Source organism: Terrapene carolina, unplaced genomic scaffold (assembly GCF_002925995.2).
Source record: "Terrapene carolina triunguis isolate 2854851 unplaced genomic scaffold, T_m_triunguis-2.0 Scaffold88, whole genome shotgun sequence".
NCBI lineage: Eukaryota > Metazoa > Chordata > Testudines > Emydidae > Terrapene > Terrapene triunguis.
The window spans coordinates 14,395,269-14,417,157 of NW_020664439.1; the positions used below are offsets into that span (position 1 = coordinate 14,395,269).

Sequence of the window (21,889 nt, forward strand, 5' to 3'; positions counted from 1 at the left end):
TGAACAAGAAGTAGGACTGAGTGGAGTTGTAGGCTCTAAAGTTTTACACTGTTTTGTTTTTGAGTGCAGTTTTTTTTGGTACATAATTCTACATTTGTAAGTTCAACTTTCATGATAAAGAGATTGCACTACAGTACTTGTATTAGGTGAATTGAAAAATACAATTTCTTTTGTTTTTCACAGTGCACATATATGTAATAAAAAATATCAAGTGAGCACTATATACTTTGTATTCTGTGTTGTAAGTGAAATCAATATATTTGAAAATGTAGAATACATCACAAAATATTTAAATAAATAGTATTCTATTATTGTTTAACAGCTCGATTAATGGAGATTAAGTTTTTTAATCGTTTGACAGCCCTAATTTAGAGAGCTCTTGGCTTTTAAAGAAATTTAACTTTTTTTTTTTTTTAAAACTCTAATAGTGTTTTTCTTATTTAAATTTTCTCCTTGCATAGCTTTACTTTTAACTAACATTGTTAAATAGGCTGTGCAGTAGATTTATGGTATAACATTTTTCCTTTGGCAATTTTGAGATCTGGTACAGCACAAACAGTTCAGCCATGTAATTCCCTAAACTACACCACTTGGCCCAGCTAGCCAAATCCATCTTCTGTAGGGAGGAAAATAAATTATAAAATACGACTCCCACTTCAGGAAGGTACTTAAGTATGTTTAAGTACCTCCTGAACTGGAGACTTAACTAGAATTTTAGCTAAAAAGCAGATTAACAGCTTTTATTGCAGAAGTTTTCCATTCATTATAAAATGGTATTAATAAAGTAAAAGAGTTTATACATTTGTGACATTAGATACTCTTTATTCAGATGTAGCTTTAAAATAAGGTATTACAGTGTAATTTTATGCTTTCCAGCAGGAATATTTGCTCCCCACCAAGTGCCCCTTTTATAGAGGAAAGAAACGCATGATACTGAGTGACATTTGCTTTCTAGCAAAAAATTTTTACATTTTTTAAAATATGCACAACAGATTACTGTAAAACGTAATTATAAATACCTTAAACCACACACACACACACACACACACACACACACACACACAGTATGCCAATTACCCATGAGGGAAAATACTTTGTGGTATGCTATTTTAGTGTCAGTTTGAATATTTTAACAGGTTTAAAAAAAAAAAAAAAAAAACACAACTTTCTCCTCTAACATTTTAACTTTTCATTATTTTTAACTGTAGTTTTTCCTTTTTTCTAGCCATGGTATTGCTTATCAGCAAATGGTTCTGGGGCTCTAGGCCTGCTGGCTTTTGTTATATTTAGGGTGAGATTTTTGTCCAGGCATAGCTGTGTCGTAAAGGGAGCAAAGGGACAACACTATCTGGAATGTGTGGGACCAAGCCATGGAAGGGTAAAGCCCTGAGGTGAAGCTAGGAGATAAACCCAGGGCAAGAAAACAGATACAAATCAAGTGCAAGGTGCCAGATACAGATGGCATAGGACCAGCAGTGATGTCACCAAAAAATGGTTACTTGCCTTTCGTAACTGTTGTTCTTTGAGATATGTTGCACATGTCCATTCCACTCGGTGTGTGCGCACCCCACACATAGATGCTGGAATTTTTTCCCCCAGCGGGACCTCTTTGGGCAACTTGAGCCCCTTATGCCGCCGCGCACCACTGGCACAAGGATAAATGGCTCAGTCAACCCTGAGCCCCCTCAAGTCCTTCTTTCTGGAAACTCCAATGTAGAGAGGTAGGAGGGTGGGTCATGGAATGGACACATGCAACACATCTCAAAGAACAACAGTTACAAAAGTTGAGTAACTGTTTTTTCTTCTTTGAATGATTGCACATGCACATTTGACTCTTGGTGACTCCCAAGCACTGGGATCGGAGTTCACATACACACACACTGTAGTACAACCAAATTTGGCATTGTCTCTAGAGTACTAGATGATTGCATAATGGAAAGAGAAAGTATGCACTGGTGACCAAGTTGCTGCTATACACATGTCCAGGATAGGGAATCTGCGCTAGGAATGTCGCTGAGGAATGCCTGCGATCTTGTAGAGTGAGCAGCCAGCTTGCATTGTGGTCAAATGCTTGCTAGATCATAACAAGCGCAGATACAAGAAGATATTCAAGATGAAATTCTCTGTTAGGACCCTGAAAGACCTTTCTTTCTGTCCGCTATAGCCACAAAACAGTTTGGTCCTGTCTATGTAGAATGCCAGTGCTCATCTAACGTCTAATGTGTGTAACTGTAAGCCGTTGCTCATCCCTATTTGCATGTGGCTTGGGGTAAAATACAGGCAAGTACATGGATTGATGTGAAAATTTGCAACTCCCTTAGAGGGGAAACTCAGATGAGGGCATAAGTACACCTTATCTTTAAAGAAGACTGTACAGTGGATCGGATGCAAGAGCACACAGTTCAGAGGCTCTTCTGGCAGAAGTGATAGGAATTAGGAAAACCATCTTCCACGAAAGGTACAGTAAACAGCATTTTGACAAAGGCTCAAATGGTGGTCTCGTAAGTCTAGACAAAGACAAGTTCAAGTCCTAAGGGGAAACAGGCTCCCTTAATTGAGGGCCCAATCTTTCCAGGCTTTAAGGAATTAAATTTTTCTAATGATATGACAAACATAAGTTATCCACATGGAAAGCTGATACTGCTGCCAGGTGATCCTTGATAGAGAAAATGATAGTGAACCTTGATAGAGAAAATTGCTAAACCTTGTTTCAGGTACAGCAAAAAGTTGAGTATATGCTGGATGGACACATGCATTGGTGAGACTCCGGTTTGACAATCCCAGATAGAGAACTCTTCCTGGCGGAGAGCTTTCTGCTACTTAGTAAGACCTGGCAAACTTGCTCCAAGCAAGCTTCCTCTCTGGGATTTAACCCTGGAATTTCCAGGTCGTTAAATTAAGGGACTGCCAGTTTAGGTGGAGCAGCTAACTGTGGTCCTGAGAGATCAAATCCGGGTGCAACTGAAGTAAGACTGGAATTGCCACTGAGAGGACTAGTAGGGTAGAAAACAAGTGTTGTCGGCACCACACGAGGTGTGGTCCCACTTGATCTTTAGAAGCACTCTGTGTAGGAGTGGGATTGGGGGGAAACCATAGTAAAGCTCTTCAGAAGCCAGGAAGGCTTCTGTGATGGATCCCAGTCTGAGGCATTGCAGGGAACAGAACTGATGAAATTTTCTGTTGTACCTGTTCACAAATAAGTCTATTTAGGGAGTCCCCCACTGCTGGAAAATGCATCTGACTACATCTGGGCAAAGAGACCACTTGTGATGATTGGAAAAGGACCCACTCAGATGGCCTGCTGGCTCATTCTCCATCCCTGGCAGGTAAGAGGCCTTGAGGTTGATTGAACAGGCTATGCACAATTTCCACAGGAATTCCTGACAAAGGAGGGATGAGAGAGCCCCTCCCTGCCTGTTCAAGTAAAACATTGCTGCACTGTTGTCTAAGAACGAACAAATTTCTCCCACTGATATGAGGTAGGAAAGTCTAACAGGCAAGACAAATCGCTCTGAGCTCTCTGAGGTTGATATGAAGAGTGAGTTCCCTTGAGGACCAAAACCCTGAGTTCAGAGGGGCCCCAGGTGATCTCCCCACGCTAGAGGTGATGCAGAGCCATCAACGGTTGAGGGCTGAGGAATGGAATGCCCACACAGACATTGACAGGCTCTAACTACCAATTCCCCTAAATTAGAACCCACAAAGGTACCATGAGCACAGGGCCCAGATGAAGGCGGCCTGGTGAGTACCCTGAGGCCAGCCACATCTGGATGGGTCTGATGTGCAGCCTCACACGTTGTACTATATGTGCGCACAAGGCCATGTGCCCTAGGAGCCTCATACACTTTTGGGCTGTTGTGACTGAATGAATCTCGAGGTCTGTCGTGAGAGATTAAATAGATTGGAATCTTGACTTAAATAGATTGGAATGCTCTGGTCTGGGTAGAGTCCAATACAGCCCCTATAAACTCCACCTTATATACCAGGCAAAGGATAGACTTGTCTGCATTGATCAGAAGGCCTAAGGCCTTGAAGGCTGACTATATGAGTTGAATGCTGGATATAACCTGAGCTTTGGACCAGCCATTGACTAGCCAGTCATCTAGGTAACGGTAGACCCTGTGCTGCTTATCTACTGAGGAATGCTACTACCATAGCCATAGATTTTGCGAACACCTGAGGAGCTGCAGATAGGCTGAACGGAAGCTCCGTGAACCAGTAAGACAAGAGCGTCACTAAGAATCTGGGGAACTTTCTGTGCCCTTCATATATTAACACACAAAAGTAGGCATCTCTTAAATTGAGGGCAGCATACTAGTTTCCAAGATCCAGAGAGGGAATAATGGACACCACGATGACCTGGCAAAACTTTATCTTTTTGAGATAGATGTTGAGCTGACATAGGCCTAAAATAGATCTGCGGTATCCCTTCACTTTCAGGTTAGGCAATAATGGGAGTAGAAACCCTTCCCTCTTAAATTCTGTGGAACCTCCTCAATGGCTCCCACCTGAAAGAGATTAAATCTCCTGGACCAGAAGTTCTTTGTGAGAGGGGTCCCTCAAGAGGGACAAGAAGGGATGGTGAGAAAGAGGAGTAGAAATAAACTGGAGGGTGTACCCCACTTCTACGGTGCTCAACACACAGCAGTCCGTGGTGATACGGGACCAAATACTTAGGAAATGGGAAAGGCAGTTTGCAAAACAAAGGAAAAACAGGGTCTGGAATCACTGGTATGACCAGGGACGGCGAGTTATATGGGCCTCTTGGTGCCGGGGCTCCAGCAAATTCAGGGCCTGGGGGCCCAGCTCCACCAATGTTCAGGGCCAGGTCTCTCCTCCAGCCCCACTTGCCACCCCGCACGCCTCCCCCGGAGCATCCTCCGGCTCCCCCACCCCCACCCTGGCACTCAACACAGGGGAGGCGAGGGGCCTTCCTGGACCTGAGAAGGGCCCGGCCCCTAGGAGCACGTGCAGTGACGGTGCCAGGTGAGTGTGCTGCTAGTGGAGGAAAGGGGGCCCCTCCCCTGGAGCTCTTTGCTGCCGATTGGGAGAGGGCTGGTTGGACTGTGGAGTCCTCCTCTCTGGCCCCAGCCCAGCTTGCCTGAACCCCAAACTCTTCATCCCCAGCCCCACACCCCCAGCCAGAGCCCTCACCCCCCAGCACCCCAACCTTCTGCCCCAGCTCCCTCCTGCACCATGAACCCCTCATCCCTGGCCCCATCCCGCAGCCCTTATCCCTCCACACTCCAACCCTCTGCCCTAGCCCTGAGCCCCTCTCACACCCCAAACCCCTCATCCCCAGCCTGAGCCCTCACCCCCCCGCAACCCTCTGACCCAGCACTGAGCCCCCTCCCATACTCCAAATCCCTTGGCCCCACCCCATTAATTTTGAGTCTTTTAATGCATGGAGCTTAGCATCAGTCTACCCTGAAAAGAGGGAGAATCCTTCAAAGGGCAGGTCCTGCACAGTCTGTTGGACCTCCAGGACTGCAACAGGAGCTCCTCCACATGGTCAATCCTGAAACCATGGACCTGGCAGCCAAGTAAGCCACATTCAGAGCAGCTTGCAGCAAGGCCCTTGCCACCAATTTTCCCTCATCCACTAGCGAGGAGAACTCCTGTCTAGCATCTTCTGGGAGCAGGTCTTTAAATTTTAGCATGGAGTCCCATACATGAATGTCATACCTGCTCAACAGTGCATGCTGGTTTGCAATCCTGAGCTGCATCCCCACAGTAGAATAAACTTTCCTACCAAACAGGTTTATCTTTTTTTAATCTTTTGATTTTGGGGTTGCACCCTGATGTCCCTGCCTTTTCCTGTCTTTAGGAACAGATACTCCCAATGACACACACACACCCCGGGGGGAGGGGGAGGGAGTACAGGAACTCAACCTTGGGCGGGCACATAAAACTTGTGCTCAGCCCTTTTTGAAGTGGGGAGAAAGAATGCAGAGGTCTGCCACAGACCCTTAACTGTCTCACTGAGAGGAAGAGCCATTCTGGAAGGACCTGCAGTCGCAAAAATACTGACCAGGCAGTGTGAGGATACTTTTCCTTCCTCCACCTGTATACCCAGATTTAAAGCAACTCTCTTCAACAATTCTTGGTGTGCCTTATAGTCATCTGGGAGAAGATGACATGACCCCTCCTGAGACTGCCTCATCAGGGGAAGAGGAAGAGAAGCCCAGCACTGGCTGCAGATGCTCCTCCACTTCCTGATCTGCAGGGTCCTGTTGAGCTGGTTCTTGCTGTCTGGTACTGGACTCTGTACCAGAGTCAAGAATAGGTGCTTCCCGGTGAGTAGGTGCCATGCATGGGCCTTTCCAATGCCACCGAATAGAAGTGCCCGGAATTTGATCTGGAAACAGGGGGAAAGACCCACGGATTCCAAAAAAAGACACTGGACAGGCATAGGGCCCCAGTGATCTCCTGACCACCCAACTCTATGGTACTCCCGTGACAGGATCCATGAAAGGATGGAAACATCTGGAGGAGGGGTAGAGAGTGTGGCTCCGAGGCTGGGAAATGTTGCACCTGACCTCCGATTCAGAAGAAGACAACTCTCCTTCCGCTGACCATGGAGGCCCCGTTCCAGACGATCCGTGCTGGCGATCGGTGCCAACGTTGAGAGGTCCACAGAAAAGCAAGCATCACGGGTTTTCCCTTTGACGGTACTGAAGGACAAGTCATCAGGGGTACATGAAGCTGGCATGATACTAAGTGCTGTAGCAGTCCTGCTGGTTCTCCTGCGTTCACCAAAACTGATAGCATCAACTCTTGTACTGCCGGCAGTACTGGCACCGAAAGAGAGGTCTCTGGCAGCCGCAAATGCCTCTGGTATGATCGATTCCAAAACAAAAGTTGATACAATGCAGTGCCAGAGATGTGGAAGGTGCTTCCTCTGGATTTAACAGAATGTACCTAAGCTGCTGTAATCAACAGTGCCATTTTCTGCGGTTCTGAAGCAGAGGAGTTCTTATACTCAGATCACACTCCACTTATCCCCATGCCTAGCAGACTTCAGTGCAGGGGATCTTCCCCTTTCAGCAGTCTGCTTCTAATGCCTCTTCTCAGGCACTGGGGATGGCGAAACGGTTGTTGGGACTCAGGCACAGTAGAAGGCGCACTCCTTACCGATGCTGAGGCACTTGGTGCCAAGTTTTACCAACTTGGCTCAGATGGAGGTCTCCATGAGTAGAAAGTTTAGCCTGGCTTCACGATCTTTCTTCGTGCAAGGCTTAAAGTCCCTGCATATTTGGTAATGCGCCCCAATGTGATCTTCCCCAAGGCACTTCAAGCAACTTGAGTCTGGGTCACTCAAGGGCATAGCCCTATGGCAGGAAACGCAGGCCTTGAAGCCTGGTGACCGAGACATCCCTCAGCACCAGGAATCAACCAAAATCATCAGATGGAGTAAAAACCGAACAAAAAACAAACACTAAACTATTTACAATAAAATGCAAGAGAACAGCGTCCACTGAGAGTACATTGTCTAGATCAGGGGTCTCAAACTCAATTTACATTAGGGCCAATCCTCAAATCCTCCCAGCGGGCCAATAATGTCACTCATGCTGCCCAGAACCCGCCCCCCAAAACTCCACCCCCCACCTGCCTAAGGCTCTGGGAGGGAGTTTGGGTTGGGGGAGGAGGTCTGGGGTAGGGGATTTGGGTGCAGGCTCTGGGAGGGAGTTGGGTCTGGAGTGCAGGCTCTGGAAGGGATTTTGGGGGCGGGAGGGGGTGTGTGGGAAGGGGTGCAAGCTCTGGGATGGAGTTTGGGGGGCTGGGGGGTGTGGGGAGGGGTGCTGGCTCTGGGAGGGAGTTTGGGGATGGGAGGGGGTCTGTGGGGAGGGGGTGGGGGCGCGGCGCTTACCTGGCGCTCCAAGGCGGGGCGAGGCGGGCCAGGGGGCCTCCGCACACTGCTACCCCCAGGCACTGCCCCCGCAGCATCCCATTGGCCACAGGGGCGCTCGGGGTGGGGGCAGCGTGCAGAGGCACAGCCCCACCCCGGGGCCTCATGGAGGGACCAGCAGCCACCGGAGTGAGCAGGCAGACGCCGCTCAGCTCCGCTGTGCTGCTGGGGCCCCGTGCGGGGGGAGGGGGGAGAGAGAGAGAGAGAGAGCGACCGGGGGCGGCAGGTGGGGTCAAGGGAGAGACCCGGCCCCAAAACTGCTGGAGCTGCGCGGGCCACATTGGAGATGCTCACGGACCGGGAGTTTGAGACCCCTGGTCTAGATAATACTTAGTCCTACCATGAGTGCAGGGGACTGGATTAGATGACCTCTCGAGGTCCCTTCATGTCCTATGATTCTATGAAGAGCAAGAAGAGCAGTTCAAGAGACCATCACGGTCAATAAGAAGGAACTGAGTGGGCTCAGGGTCAGCTGGCCATTTATACTACTAGATTCAGTGGCATGCTGCAGCAGAGGCACTCAAGCCACCCAGATAGTTACCACCGAGGAAAAAAATTCCAGCAACTGTATGTGGAGCGAATACACATGTGCAGTCACTTGAAGAACAAAGTTATCTATCAATCAATTTAGATTTGATAGACAGTGTGATATCTTACTACTTAAATGCACCATGGTTCAGTAGATATGGCGCTGGACTAGGAGTTAGGACACCTGGTTTCTATTCTCATCTCTACCATTGAACTGCCATGTCATCTTGAACAAGGAACGTCACTTGTTCCATTTCCCTTCCGATTCCACTGGTCTACAATTTTTGAGAAGTCGTCTGCTTCAGAGATAAAATGTGCTATTTATTATGTATTTTGATGTGCTGAATTCAAATAGGACAATTAAAACAACTGATTGGCTACTGTTTCTAAGATATTTAAGTTTTTACATTTTATGTCTATGTATATTGTGTAGATAGAGTTTTAATCATAAATTGTAAACCTAGGTCTTTTCATGTGTTTATGGTTGCTTTACATGATAATATTTCACCTGTCCTGTTTATGTAACACTTTAAAAATCAGCAAAAGGGTTATATAAATAAAATTTATTATGAAACAAAAGGCAAAAAACTATTATGTACATAGTTTAGTCCTATTCAGTGTCTACTCAGCGCTTCTTGGCTTGTCTCTTGTATTCATTAAACGGAGCATCTGTTGTCACTGTCCAGCAATAGTCTGCAAGCATTGATGGGCTCCATTTGCCCTGATAGCATTTCTCCATTGTTGCAATGTCCTGGTGAAATCGCTCGCCGTGCTCGCTCACTGCTCCGCAGTTCGGTGGGAAAAAATCTAGATAAGAGTGCAAAAAATGTATCTTTAGTGACATGTTGCAACCAAGGCTTTTGTATGCCTTGAGGAGGTTTTCCACCAACAACCTGTAGTTGTCTGCCTTGTTGTTTCCGAGAAAATTTATTGCTACTAACTGGAAGGCTTTCCATGCCATCTTTTCCTTGCCACGCAGTGCATGGTCAAATGCAATCTCGAAGAAGTTCACGAATCTGAGAACCAACAAAGACACCTTCCTTTATCTTAGCTTCACTTAACCTAGGAAATTTTCCACGGAGGTACTTGAAAGCGGCTTGTGTTTTGTCAATGGCCTTGAAAAAGTTCTTCATCAGACCCAGCTTGATGTGTAAGGGTGGTAACAAAATCTTCCTTGATTCAACAAGTGGTGGATGCTGAACACTTTTCCTCCCAGACTCCAATGACTTGAAGGCCAATCTTTCTTGATGTAGTGGGAATCTCTTGCAGGACTATCCCATTCGCAGAGAAAACAGCAGTACTTTGTGTATCCTGTCTGCAGACCAAGCAAGAGAGCAACAACCTTCAAATCGCCACAAAGCTGCCACTGATGTTGGTCATAGTTTATGCACCTCAAAAGTTGTTTCATGTTGTCATAGGTTTCCTTCATATGGACTGCATGACCAACTGGAATTGATGGCAAAACATTGCCATTATGCAGTAAAACAGCTTTAAGACTCGTCTTCGATGAATCAATGAACAGTCTCCACTCATCTGGATCGTGAACGATGTTGAGGGCTGCCATCACACCATCGATGTTGTTGCGGGCTACAAGATCACCTTCCATGAAGAAGAATGGGACAAGATCCTTCTGACAGTCACGGAACATGGAAACCCTAACATCACCTGCCAGGAGATTCCACTGCTGTAGTCTGGAGCCCAACAGCTCTGCCTTACTCTTGGGTAGTTCCAAATCCCTGACAAGGTCATTCAGTTCACCTTGTGTTATGAGGTGTGGTTCAGAGGAGGAGGATGGGAGAAAATGTGGGTCCTGTGACACTGATGGTTCAGGACCAGAAGTTTCATCCTCTTCCTCGTCTGACTCAAGTGAGAATGATTCTGGTGCATAAGGAACCGGCAGTCCTTCTCCGTGGGGTACTGGGCGTATAGCTGATGGAATGTTTGGATAATGCACAGTCCACTTTTTCTTCTTTGACACATCTTTACCAACTGGAGGCACCATGCAGAAGTAACAATTGCTGGTATGATCTGTTGGCTCTCTCCAAATCATTGGCACTGCAAAAGGCATAGATTTCCTTTTCCTGTTCAACCACTGGCGAAGATTTGTTGCACAAGTGTTGCAGCATATGTGTGGGGCCCTCCTCTTGTCCTGATCTCCAATTTTGCAGCCAAAATAAAGGTGATAGGCTTTCTTAACCATAGTGGTTATACTGCGCTTTTGTGATGCAAAAGTCACTTCACCACAAACATAGCAGAAGTTATCTGCACTGTTCACACAAGTACGAGGCATCTCTGCTCACTTTGGCTAAACAGAAATGTGTCCCTTTGCAAAATCAAACACTGACAAATAAGAGAGTACGACACTGTATGATTTCTAGAGCTGATATAGGGCAATTTGTTCAGCAGAGTGATGTAAGCTTCGTTATGATTGCATCATCCATGACTTCTAGGAATAACCATGATGCAATTCATATCATGTATGACGCAATACCAGCTTCAGATTGCATCATTCATTGTTTTGCCTAAAAAGCAAGTACTGTCCAAACCCAGTCATAGATTTATTCATAGATCCAGTCAAAGATGTATTTTAGTCATTTTTGGTTTAAATTGAGATCCTTTCCCTTTATAACTCACTTATCCTCCGCCATTCCCAAGTCAAGGGTCGTATATACTGACCCAATAGCATATCTTGAAAACTAGAGCCAATCAACAATTTTAAGCATCATTTTCGTTCTCAGTGTCCCAGAATTAGTAAAGTTTGACTACATTTATTTCAGAAGCATTTTGGCTGTAGAGCAGTGTACCTGTCTTATCTATTTAGAATGTAAACTTTTGGGGGCAGAAATGATTTCTTGCTTTCTGTTTATGCAAAACCTAGCTCAAAGAGGCCTCAATCTTAGTTGGCACCTGAAGGTGTAACTATAAACTAAAGTAACTACAAAAAACTATTTTTAAGCTCATTAACTACACAATACACAGAAGAAACTGCAATCTAAAAGTTAGGTGTCCCACTACCTACAACAATTCAGACATGAACCATTGTGAGGGTGGTTTAATACTTTTATCTAGCTAAAGTTAATACACAGTTTTTGTGTTTAATTTTATCCTTCTTAAATTTTATACTTGTTACATTTTAATGTTAGTGCCAGAGCTCAGAAGTGGGGCTGGCACTTGGCAGGTGCAAACATTAATGATTTTAATTACAACTAAATATACTGCAAAAAATGTATCAGATAGTTTGCCCACCCCTGGAGCAGACCTTTTGAGGAAAAAGGTATGTAACCTTAAAAACCAAACAAAAAGCCACTATGACCGCGTCCAGCCCGTTGGACCTTTTAATCCGGCCCTCGAGCTCCTGCCAGGGAGCAGGGTCGAGGGCTTGCCCCGCTTCAGCCTCCAGCCAGGGAGCAGGGTGGGGGGCTTTCCATGCAGCTCCTGGAAGTAGCAGCATGTCCCCCCTTCAGCTCCTATGTGTAGGGGCAGCCGGGGGCTCTGCACGCTGCCCCCATCCCAAGCACCGCACCCCACAGCTCCCATTGTCCGGGAACCGTGGCCAATGGGAGCTGTCAGGGCGGCGCCTGCCGACGGAGTGGCACGCAGAGCTGCCCGGCGCCACGTCTCTGCGTAGGAGCCGGAGGGGGGGATGTGCCACTGCTTCCGGTAAATGCCACCTGGCATCTGCATCCCTGAGTCCGTACGTTTCCCCCCCACACCACGCCCCAGCCCTGATCCCCCTCCCACCCTCCAAAACTATCCAAACCCCTCAGTCCCAGCCCAGAGCACCTGCCTGCACCCCAACCCCCTCATCCCCAGCCCCACCCCAGAGCCTGCAACCCCAGATGGAGCCCTCACACTCTCCACATCCCAATCCCCTGCCCCAGTCCAGAACCCCCCTCCAGAACACCCTGAAGTCCTCATTTCTGGCCCTACCCGAGCCCACATCCTGAGCTGGAGCCTGCACCCCTCCCCCCAATTTCATGAGCATTCATGGCCCGCCATACAATTTCTATACCCAGATGTGACCCTTGGGCCAAAACGTTTGCCAACCCCTGGTCTGGTCTCTTCCTAAGTCAAGTCTGGCTGAACACAACTTTCAACATGCAATTAAAGATAGCAGAGCAAAAGTTCCTAACTACACAAGAAAAATATACTTGTGTTCCAAACTTGAACACCACTAACCATGAAAAATGCTTTCAAATAGATGAGTAGCAGTTCGCTAATCTCTGGCGTCTATTAACCACAGATAAACCTCTGTATTACATGCACAGCGCAAGTACCATATCTAGTATACTTAGCTACAAGAACATTAACCTGTTCTCACAAGGGTATCCACGAAGAATGGAGCCCCAGCTCCAGGGCTGTCTACCCAGTGGGCTGCCTTGGAACCACAGACCCTGCAGTCCCCCTGTCCAATGCAATCTGGCAGGTGAGCTGACAGGAAACCAGGCAGACCTCTAAACCTGCCTGTATTCTATTTGAACTTCATCAAATCAAGCTGTCTCCACTAAATGTTTTGATTTTGACAAATTAGCAAAAAATGTTTTGTCAGATTTTCCCAACCAGCCCTAGTATCCACCATTTGTTCTTTGAAGGTATAGATAAGTGAACACCTGTGACTAGAATGCATTCCAGTGATTTAATTAGATACTTAATGTTTCAAATACTGACATAAGAAGTAGTGTTGGAAAGAGCTATCAAAGATGTAATGATTTTTCCACTAAACTTTCAGTTTAGTAAAATGCTCAATTAAATAGATTGAACTGTAATTAGTTGTTTCATCTGCCTTGCAACAAGTACTACAAGAAAACTGAAGAGATGTCTAATTTCAGAGTTGAACCAACTTCTACCACCTGTGTATACGCTCCTGAAATGCTATTTTTTATTTCTGTTATTAAAATAGGACCATTTTATACAACCGATATATTGGACATAAACCACACTTTAATGTCACATCCTGAAGCTGGAACTCAGAGATAAAAGAAGACAGGAATTGGTTTTGAAATTGAAGACTTTTTTTAAAAAATAAACAAAAAACCAACCAAGAAGACCTCTTCATTCAAGTTTTATTTTTCTGCACTTTTACCGGAAAGTCACCTTTCCATGTGAATGATTACACGTTTGGGGAAACTAGTTTGTATAGAATATGGACATTTTCTGTATTTAGGCATTTTAAAACCAACTAATTTAAAGATTAAAATTCAGCAATTAGCTTTCTTTTCATGAATAAGTTATTTCAATTGTAAATACTGACTCAAATTTTGATGTCTGAATCACACTTATACTTTTCTGTGAGCACAAGCACGTGCACATACACAGAGGCCCTTTCATTACTCATTTGAAATATGAATTTACCAGACATTGCTGAGTTTGTATTAGTTAAGCTCTCATAAGCATCAGATAAAAAACTCTAATTGCATGAAAAAAAAACATTTCCAGGTAAAAACTGTATAAGCATCCCATTCACAGCTGCACTACAATACCTCAGTCCTACTCAACTTTTGTTATTTAGAGTCACTGGCAATTATCACAACTGGGCTTTCCTACATGTGTAGGCTTTTTTTTTTATTATTTTTATTTAAACACGCACATAAATAAATAATGAGCAGGAGAGATCAGACCACCACAAGAAACTCATTTTGACCTCATGTCTAACCAGGTGAAAGATTACTGCGCTACTGTGTGTTACCTACCGTAGGCTGTAAACACCACTAAGCCCATGATAATGCAGAGGTATTTACAGGCATAGAGTTCTAAAAGTCTCAGACATTTACCATGTTACATGACTAGTCTTGACAAATTCATTAATATCTCTGAGGCATTAATATATTACAATAAAAGGACATATACGTGCAAAATCCTTTGGTCACTTTATACTCAACGTGTCCTTGCATTCACACAGTGTAAGAAAATATATATTTAAAGCATATTTTAGATTCAAGTGGTCTGGAGCAAAGTCTTTAAGATGTCTTCACATGAAAGAACCACCAAAAATGGGAAGCAGTCCACTGATTACTGCAACTCACTAAACTGTGCAGTAAGGGCATGATAGGCTGTGATTCTACCCGCGTGCCTGGGTCAGTACATACAATGGGCACAGTGGAAAAGCAGCTGTTCTCCAGGCTGCATCTTTGATTCTGCCACAAGTGCTGGATCTCTTTAGAGCAATAAGTTTTCAGCCCTGTTTCAACTCAGAAAAAGGTCAGGTCAAGGCTGGGTTTAGCGAACGTGAGCTAGCTACGCCAGATCTAAACGTGACTGCTTTTCTTCAACACAAAGCCATGGAGGTCCAATCTCTGGCTTGAGGCGAGGTGGAAGGTCTTTATATCTTTTATCTTCAGAATCAAAAGGATTGTTAATTTAAAATTTTGGACTAAATTAAATGTATGTTTTGAAAAGACTGAAATTTAAAGACTCAGACTGTTCAGGATGTTTTTTGTCAAGTTGATTTTATGCATTGAACAATGCCTCTCTACTCTCTCTATATAATGTAATCCCAGCACAACTATTTCATTAGTTCATGAACAAAGCCCATTACAAGCAAGTTCTTATTCTGAGATGTAGTTAGTTCCCAGATTGAAAAAAGGGGCTATTACTACTAGTAAGTGAAACAGAGTTCACCAAAGAAAGCTACTCAATTCTACCAAAAAGCCACGAACTTAAAAAAAAAAAAAATGAACATGTTAGCAGACATACCTATTTTCATTGCTCATGCAATAATGATTCAACTAAAAATGGTTTCTTGATTCACATATTCATAAACATTTAAATTGGTACATTTCATTATTCATTAGTAGTTTAAACATAAATGGTACCTCTAACATAAGATCATCTTATGCGTGACATTAGTCCTAAACTGATATTATGTATGAGTAAAAACATTGTTTTAAAACTAATGTATCAAAATTTAGATTTTTGTCACAAACCACAATTATACAGTGTTCATCTTAGATATCAGTAAGAAAGACACAGATTTAAAATTTAGTTTAGTCAGATACCTTGTTTATGAGATGCTCAGTGACGACTTCTCGTAGTCCAGTGTATAATTTTTCTCCATGTTTATGTAACACCATAGTATATGCATTCCTATACAGTTCCTCAAAGCTGAGACCACTGTTGTTCTTACGCTGGATCTCTTGGATCGCATTTTTCAGGAGATCCCAAATGCTGTTTACATATTTCTCATCCATGGTCATCTGCAATATTGAAGAAAAGAAATGAGTATTTTCCAGAATTAAGAACTTTGGCTATCAGAAAATTAGCTGGAAACCACTGTAATTTGAAAACAGCAGTAATGGCTTCTGTCAAATTTCTCCGATTTCAAATTTATGACATTTATCAGAACCTTAGATCAACAAGAGTTGACAAGACTGGTAGGGATTAACTGCACTGAGTCAAAGACAGCCTTTGCTATGATTTTTCCAAGTACACGGTCAATGGCATCTTTTTTTATTTTTTTTTTTTAAACAGACATTTTTTCCTTCAAAAATAGAGTTTTCATAGGACTCAACCCTGATTCCACAGGGAGAAAATTCTTGTTTTCCCCCTAAATATACCAACTCCAGTTATCACCCACCCTAACATACAACTTGACAAATTTTGGGCCATGGTATAAGCCTCACCTGTTTAATCAAGCTTTTAATTGACATACCTCATAACAGGTACAGGTCTCATGTGACAAATAAGAGGCAGTGATTTTACTGAAGTGATCCATATGAGTGAATTATTTGTTTCTAATTTATTATAACACGGCTATGGCCACAGTGGTGAGTGTTGAAGAAATACATATCTATATAAATGACAAGTATTTAGAACAGATGAAGCACTGTTTTAGCAAACAACCGTCAAATACACTTAACAATCCTACAGAACATATCCTCATTGCACAGATGAGGAAACAGAGGTTTCATGAGTTGTCAAAGGCTACATAGTGAGTTAGCAGCAGAGCTGGTACTGATTCAAGATATGTGGACCCCACCTCTACTCAGAAGTCCTTCTTGGAACAGCATCCTGTGATCAAGGAAGACAAAGCCCTCCTGGTGATACCATCCATGTAGCCAGGATGTGTCTTGTCTCTGCCTGGCCCCCTAGCATTGACTTGAACGATTGATGAGAAATCCATCTGCGCAACAGCTCATTCACCCTTACTCCCAGAGCACTGCTGTCACTTCTCATCTGCTCAGGGTCATACCTCACAGAATCATTAGAGCCCACATGGATGAGCAACATAGGGTAGTGGGTCAGAATCCTTGGCAATCCTTCCGTAACTTGTCATATGGGCCCCTGGCAGGCAGCACACCCCTGAGATGCCAGGTCAGACCATCAGATGGATGTCTCCGCCGCCCCTTAGAAAGGAGTCACTGACCACCACCACCCTTTTTTCCTCTTGGGAGTCTTGGAGGTACATGGCTTCTCCTCTTCCACCTTTGGGAGAGAATCCTCATTCTTCATTGCCAAGGAAGCATACATTTTTTCCCCTCTCTATGAACACTGGGTTGGGAGCCGGGGTGAATCACTGCCTGCTGTCAGAAGGCGCCAGCAGCCAGTTTTCCTCACTGGGAAGGAGCATTTTCCTCCTCCCCTAGTTGTGCATGCCTACACTGATCTGCAGTTTAGACTAAGAGGGTGTGAATTGCAGCATGCACCAAAGTGCTGTACTGTAATTCCCTGTGTGGACACTTTGGGCACAAATGTAAAGATCCCTAGTTTGCCTAATGAAGTCCTCTAAAACAGGACTTCATTAGCGCCAACTAGGCTTCAGAAGAGAGTCAGTGTCAGACATGTAAATTTTAAAGATAAACAAGACAATTTTAAAAATAGGATCACTTAGTAATACATATTAACATTTTGAAGATGGTGATGGGAGGAGAAATTCTTTGCAATTAACCTTTTAAGAGGTCAGAATCCAGATAAGTTGTGTACTATTCAAAAGCCTTGGGAACCCAATTTTGAGATTCTTGCCATTTGTTCTCATGCATTTTGCACTGGATATGTTAAACCCTAATTTTGGCCATAGTTAAGAGGACAAGGTATATATTTATGCAGAAATTAGTATGACTGATCTAGGGTATTCAGATTTCAGGACTTGTCTAAGCAGGCCACTTTACTTCTGAATGAGAACTCAACATAGGAGTTAAATGCACTTTAGCGTCACGCTTTTAGTTGGCTCATCTTAACTTTCTTGCGTGTCCCAGTATAGACATGCCCTCAGTTACTTTCAGCCTCTTGAATTTTCTTGGTTTTATGTCCTATCAAGAGTGGGATGTGGGACTTTCCACAGCTCCCTTCTCATAGCTCCAGATCATTCCCTCTTCTCATGTCAAGATATAGAAGAAACATTTTTTTTTTTTAAATTTACTTTCTCCTGCTACCTCTCAGGCTGTATTTACCAAATATTATTCTCTATCATGGGGAATTCATTGAGAATATGAATATGGAGACCTCCAAGATTAAGGAGGCAGTTCAGCTGGAAAGGTCTTCAGTAGCAAAACTAGGGGCGGAGGAAAATGCTCCTTCACAGTGAGGAAAGCTGGCTGCTGGCTCCTTCTGGTTGCACAGAGTTGAGGATTGCTGAGCCAAAGGAGGCATCTGTGTCCAAAGCTTGGAATAGCGCATAATGCCTGGTGAAAGTGTGTAAAGAGCCCCAAGTGGCTGCTCTGCAAATCTCAGAGAGGGGAATTCCCTGTAAGGAAGCTACTGGTACCACTTGAGCAATCGTAGCACGGGCCTGACAGTTTGAGGAGGAGGGGCTTTCATAACATTATATGAGAGAGAAATGCAAGAGACTATCCACTTAGACAGTCTTTGGGAAGAGATAGCTTTCCTTTTCATTTTCTCGGCAACAGCAACGAACAACCCTGGAGATTTCCGAAAAGGAGTTGTTCTTTGCAAAAAGAAGGCAAGAACCCTGTATATGTCTAGGGTATGGAGTCTTGCCTTCTTCATGCTTCAGTGAGGTTTAGCATAAAACACTAGTAGGTGTATAGCCTGGTTAAGATGAAACTCAAAAGGCACCTTAAGTATGAACTTAGGACGCAGACCTAAAGAAACCTTGCCCTTGTGAAAAACTGTGTAAGGTGGGTCTGTCATAAGGGCTCCAAGTTTCCCTACCCTTCTAGCAGAGATAACAGCTATTAGAAGGTGATCTTCAAAGAAAGGTGCAGAAGGAAACAAGGGGCTAAAGGTTCAAAAGGACAGCAGAAAGAATGAAGTTCAAATCCCAAGCAGGAACTGGTTTCAAAGCTAGAGAAAATGTCCTTATGATGCTATTCAGGAACTTTGTGATAGAGGGATGAGTAAAAACAGGGCAGCTTTTCATCAGGGACTGGAAAGAGCTCAGAGCTGCCAAACGTACTCATAGGGAGCTGATCAACAAGCCAGGTGTCTTTAGCAAAAGAAGATACTCCAGTAGGGGAGCGATACCTGGGACCTCAATAGGAAGTGATGCTGCTGGCATGAAAGGGAGAGCAGTAGCATTTTCCCACAGTGGGTCTCCTGCTGTTCTGGAGAATGGCTCAACGTCTTGAAAGAAGGCTTGTTCTACACTCATTGTCCATCCTAAAGCTATGCTGCCAGATGTAGGGATGCTGGACTGGGGTGCTTCACATTGCCCTCATTTTGGGACAGTAGGCCCTGGAATTTGCAGATCGAGAGACATTGTAGATGCAATCATGTCAACGGGGTGACATAAGTGCATGCCTCCAAGTGGCCAGAACCAGGCAGGACTGGGCTGTAGTCTGAGGGCTGAGATGAAGCTGGCTGATGAGATCCCTCATGGCCAGGAATTGGTTCAGAGGTAAGCAGATCCCCACTGTGTCCAAGTTCAGGTCCACCCGATTAATTGTATGGTTTGTGCAGGTGTTAATATGGACTTGTCCAAAATGACGGGAATCAAAGAGTTAAATTGTGGTAGTGACTGTTGCTTGTACCTCCTGGTACGACCAACCATTGAGCAGCCAATTGTCCAGGTAAGGAATAACCATCTCCCCTGTCTACAAAGGTATGCAGCCATCACCACAACACCTTTTGTAAATAACCTGACGCCATGGAGAGGCTGAACGGGAACACCCTGTATTCAAAGTGCTCTTGGCACTGTGACCTGCAGGAACCTTTTGTGAGCAGGATGAATGTCCAAATGAAAAGAAGCATCCTTCAAATCGAAGCCTGCAAACCAGTCACCTGAGCTGAGGGAGGGCATATAGGGGCCAAAGTGCTCATTCTGAACTTTCAATGTTGTATAAAGATGTTCAATATCTGAGGTCCTGAACAGGTCTTCACCCCCCTTTCCATTCTTTTTGGGACTGAGGAATTACCTTGAGTAAAAGTCCTTCCTTATAATAGGGATAATAAATTCTGTCAACTTGAATTTTCTATTTTTTGGTGGGACTGGGATTAAAATTAGAACTTGCTATTTTATCCTTTTCTGCCTCTAATTCACTAAATATAAATGTAAACAACCCCCTGCTCTAATCATAACTCACATACTGGGGACACTTCAGAGAACTGCAGAAGGGAATTGCCAGGAAATTTCAAGCTATAGAAGACAACTTTACAAAGCTATCACAAAGAATATTTGAAATATATTACTTTTTAATATTTGATATTAAATATTCCATCTTTTGGTGTAGCTTCATATTCTCCTTCAATTAATTATCTCTCTCTTTCAAGTAGCAGCAGCACTTGAATAAATTTTAGGAAATGGGTTTGCTGAAGTTTTATCATGACAAATTAAGAGAATATTATCCTCTACTCAGAAATCAAAAATAGTTGACTTGCTTTGCAGCAATGGTTTTCTAGCAAACCAAAGCTTTCTAAGAACTTAAATGACTATGTATTGCAGCAGTGAATAAGTTTTGTACATAAGTTTTAGCAAGAAGAGTCTTACGGTTTTCCCCTCTGTTAAAAAGCTCTGTTTAAACTTTTGCACAAAATATGTAGGACCTTACACTGGCCAATATTTGCTTCCTGAAAACTAAATAAGAATGTCAATGAACGGTTACCTCTGGGTTGTTTAGCTTGTGAGGTTGTCACAAATGAAAATTTTTAAATAAAATGAAAATATTTTTCTAAAGACAGCTGTAACAAAAACTGTCTCCATAAAAACAAACATACTGAAAGTTCCACTATGGTAGTCAAGAGACACAAAATTAGTTTGTGATGTCATAAGAACATTTATGTACTTCTGAGATCTAGATTGAGATCCTTGGATAAGAGCTGGCATATATGTTTTATTAAAAAATTAAAGCCCTGATTCTGCAATTTGATCCACTAGAGCAGACCCCTGACAACAAAAGGGTGCTCACTGATCCACACTAGCAATTCTGAGTGAAGAATCAGCCCCCACTGTTCTTCCTTGCTCATTCCCTGCCTCGCATTGATAGATTTACTTAAACTGTTGATGTAAATGTTTTAAAATAATGAAATGCTGTTCGGTTGTAGAGTTCAATTCGTACACTATATTAGCTTTCAAATGAAAAATAAAAACTAAATCGTTGCTTGTGAGGGCTTTTCAAAGCCCATTTCTTAGACAGTTTGAGGATGGAAGATTGAAGGGAGGTGGGTTCTTTTAAATTAAACAGTAGGGTGAGTTGCAACAGCATTTTGTAAAGACTTAATGGAGAGGGGACAGTTCTTTCCAATTTAAAAGATTAAATTAAGGGCAACAGCAACAAGATACAGACAGAGTCAGAAGAAATTTTCTAACACGCAGAGCTGGCTGCAGTTTCATCATCTAACAGTATTCAGTGCCCCATATAAAATAGGCTTTAAACCATATCCTTATCCTGATCTGGCAGTGTTTTTGACAAATTTAGGAGACTGAGAATTTAAACAAATGAACAGAAATTTAACTATCCTTCCTCTTCTAGAAATGGCCCCAACAGAATGAGACTGACACACATAGGTCAAGCAATGAAGGAAAGTAATGAGTCTGGATTTCAGGTTCTATTTTTATGCCATTCTGTATTTTCCCCCACAATTTTAATGTCTTGTAAATTCCTAGGAAAATAATTGTTTTTACAGGTTTGTTTGAATTCTGACTGTAAATTAAAGCAGTCAACGATTTTTGAGCAATCAAAGAAACAGAGTTAATATACTCAACAGCTCTTTATAGCTGAAAACTTATTCTTGAAAATTAACAACTTTATATTTAAACTGACATCCAGAATTCCTAGTCATTGCTGCCATCACATTGTTCACTCTGCTTATGTGTTCTACCCTTCCCACACACACTGCATCTGTCTTGTCTATTTAAATTGTAAGGTCTTCAGGGCAGGGACTGTTTTCTACTCCAGTGGTTCTCAAACTTGGGCCCCCGCTTGTTCAGGGAAAGCCCCCGGTGGGCCGGGCCGGTTTGTTTACCTGCCGTGTGCACAGGTTCAGCCGATCGCGGCTCCCACTGGCTGTGGTTCACCACTCCAGGCCAATGGGGGCTGCAGGAAGGGCAGCCAGCACGTC

At 43.7% G+C, this 21,889-nt stretch overlaps 1 protein-coding gene across 1 annotated transcript in view; it reads right to left on the reverse strand.

Moving 5' to 3' along the window:
• Positions 1 to 21,889, reverse strand: part of CUL3 (cullin 3) — a 106,865-nt gene that overhangs the window by 68,943 nt on the left and 16,033 nt on the right. The window contains exon 2 of the mRNA XM_026649962.1: positions 15,433 to 15,630. Within this exon, the coding sequence (XP_026505747.1) occupies positions 15,433 to 15,630 (198 nt within the window). The remainder of the gene's footprint in view (positions 1 to 15,432; positions 15,631 to 21,889) is intronic.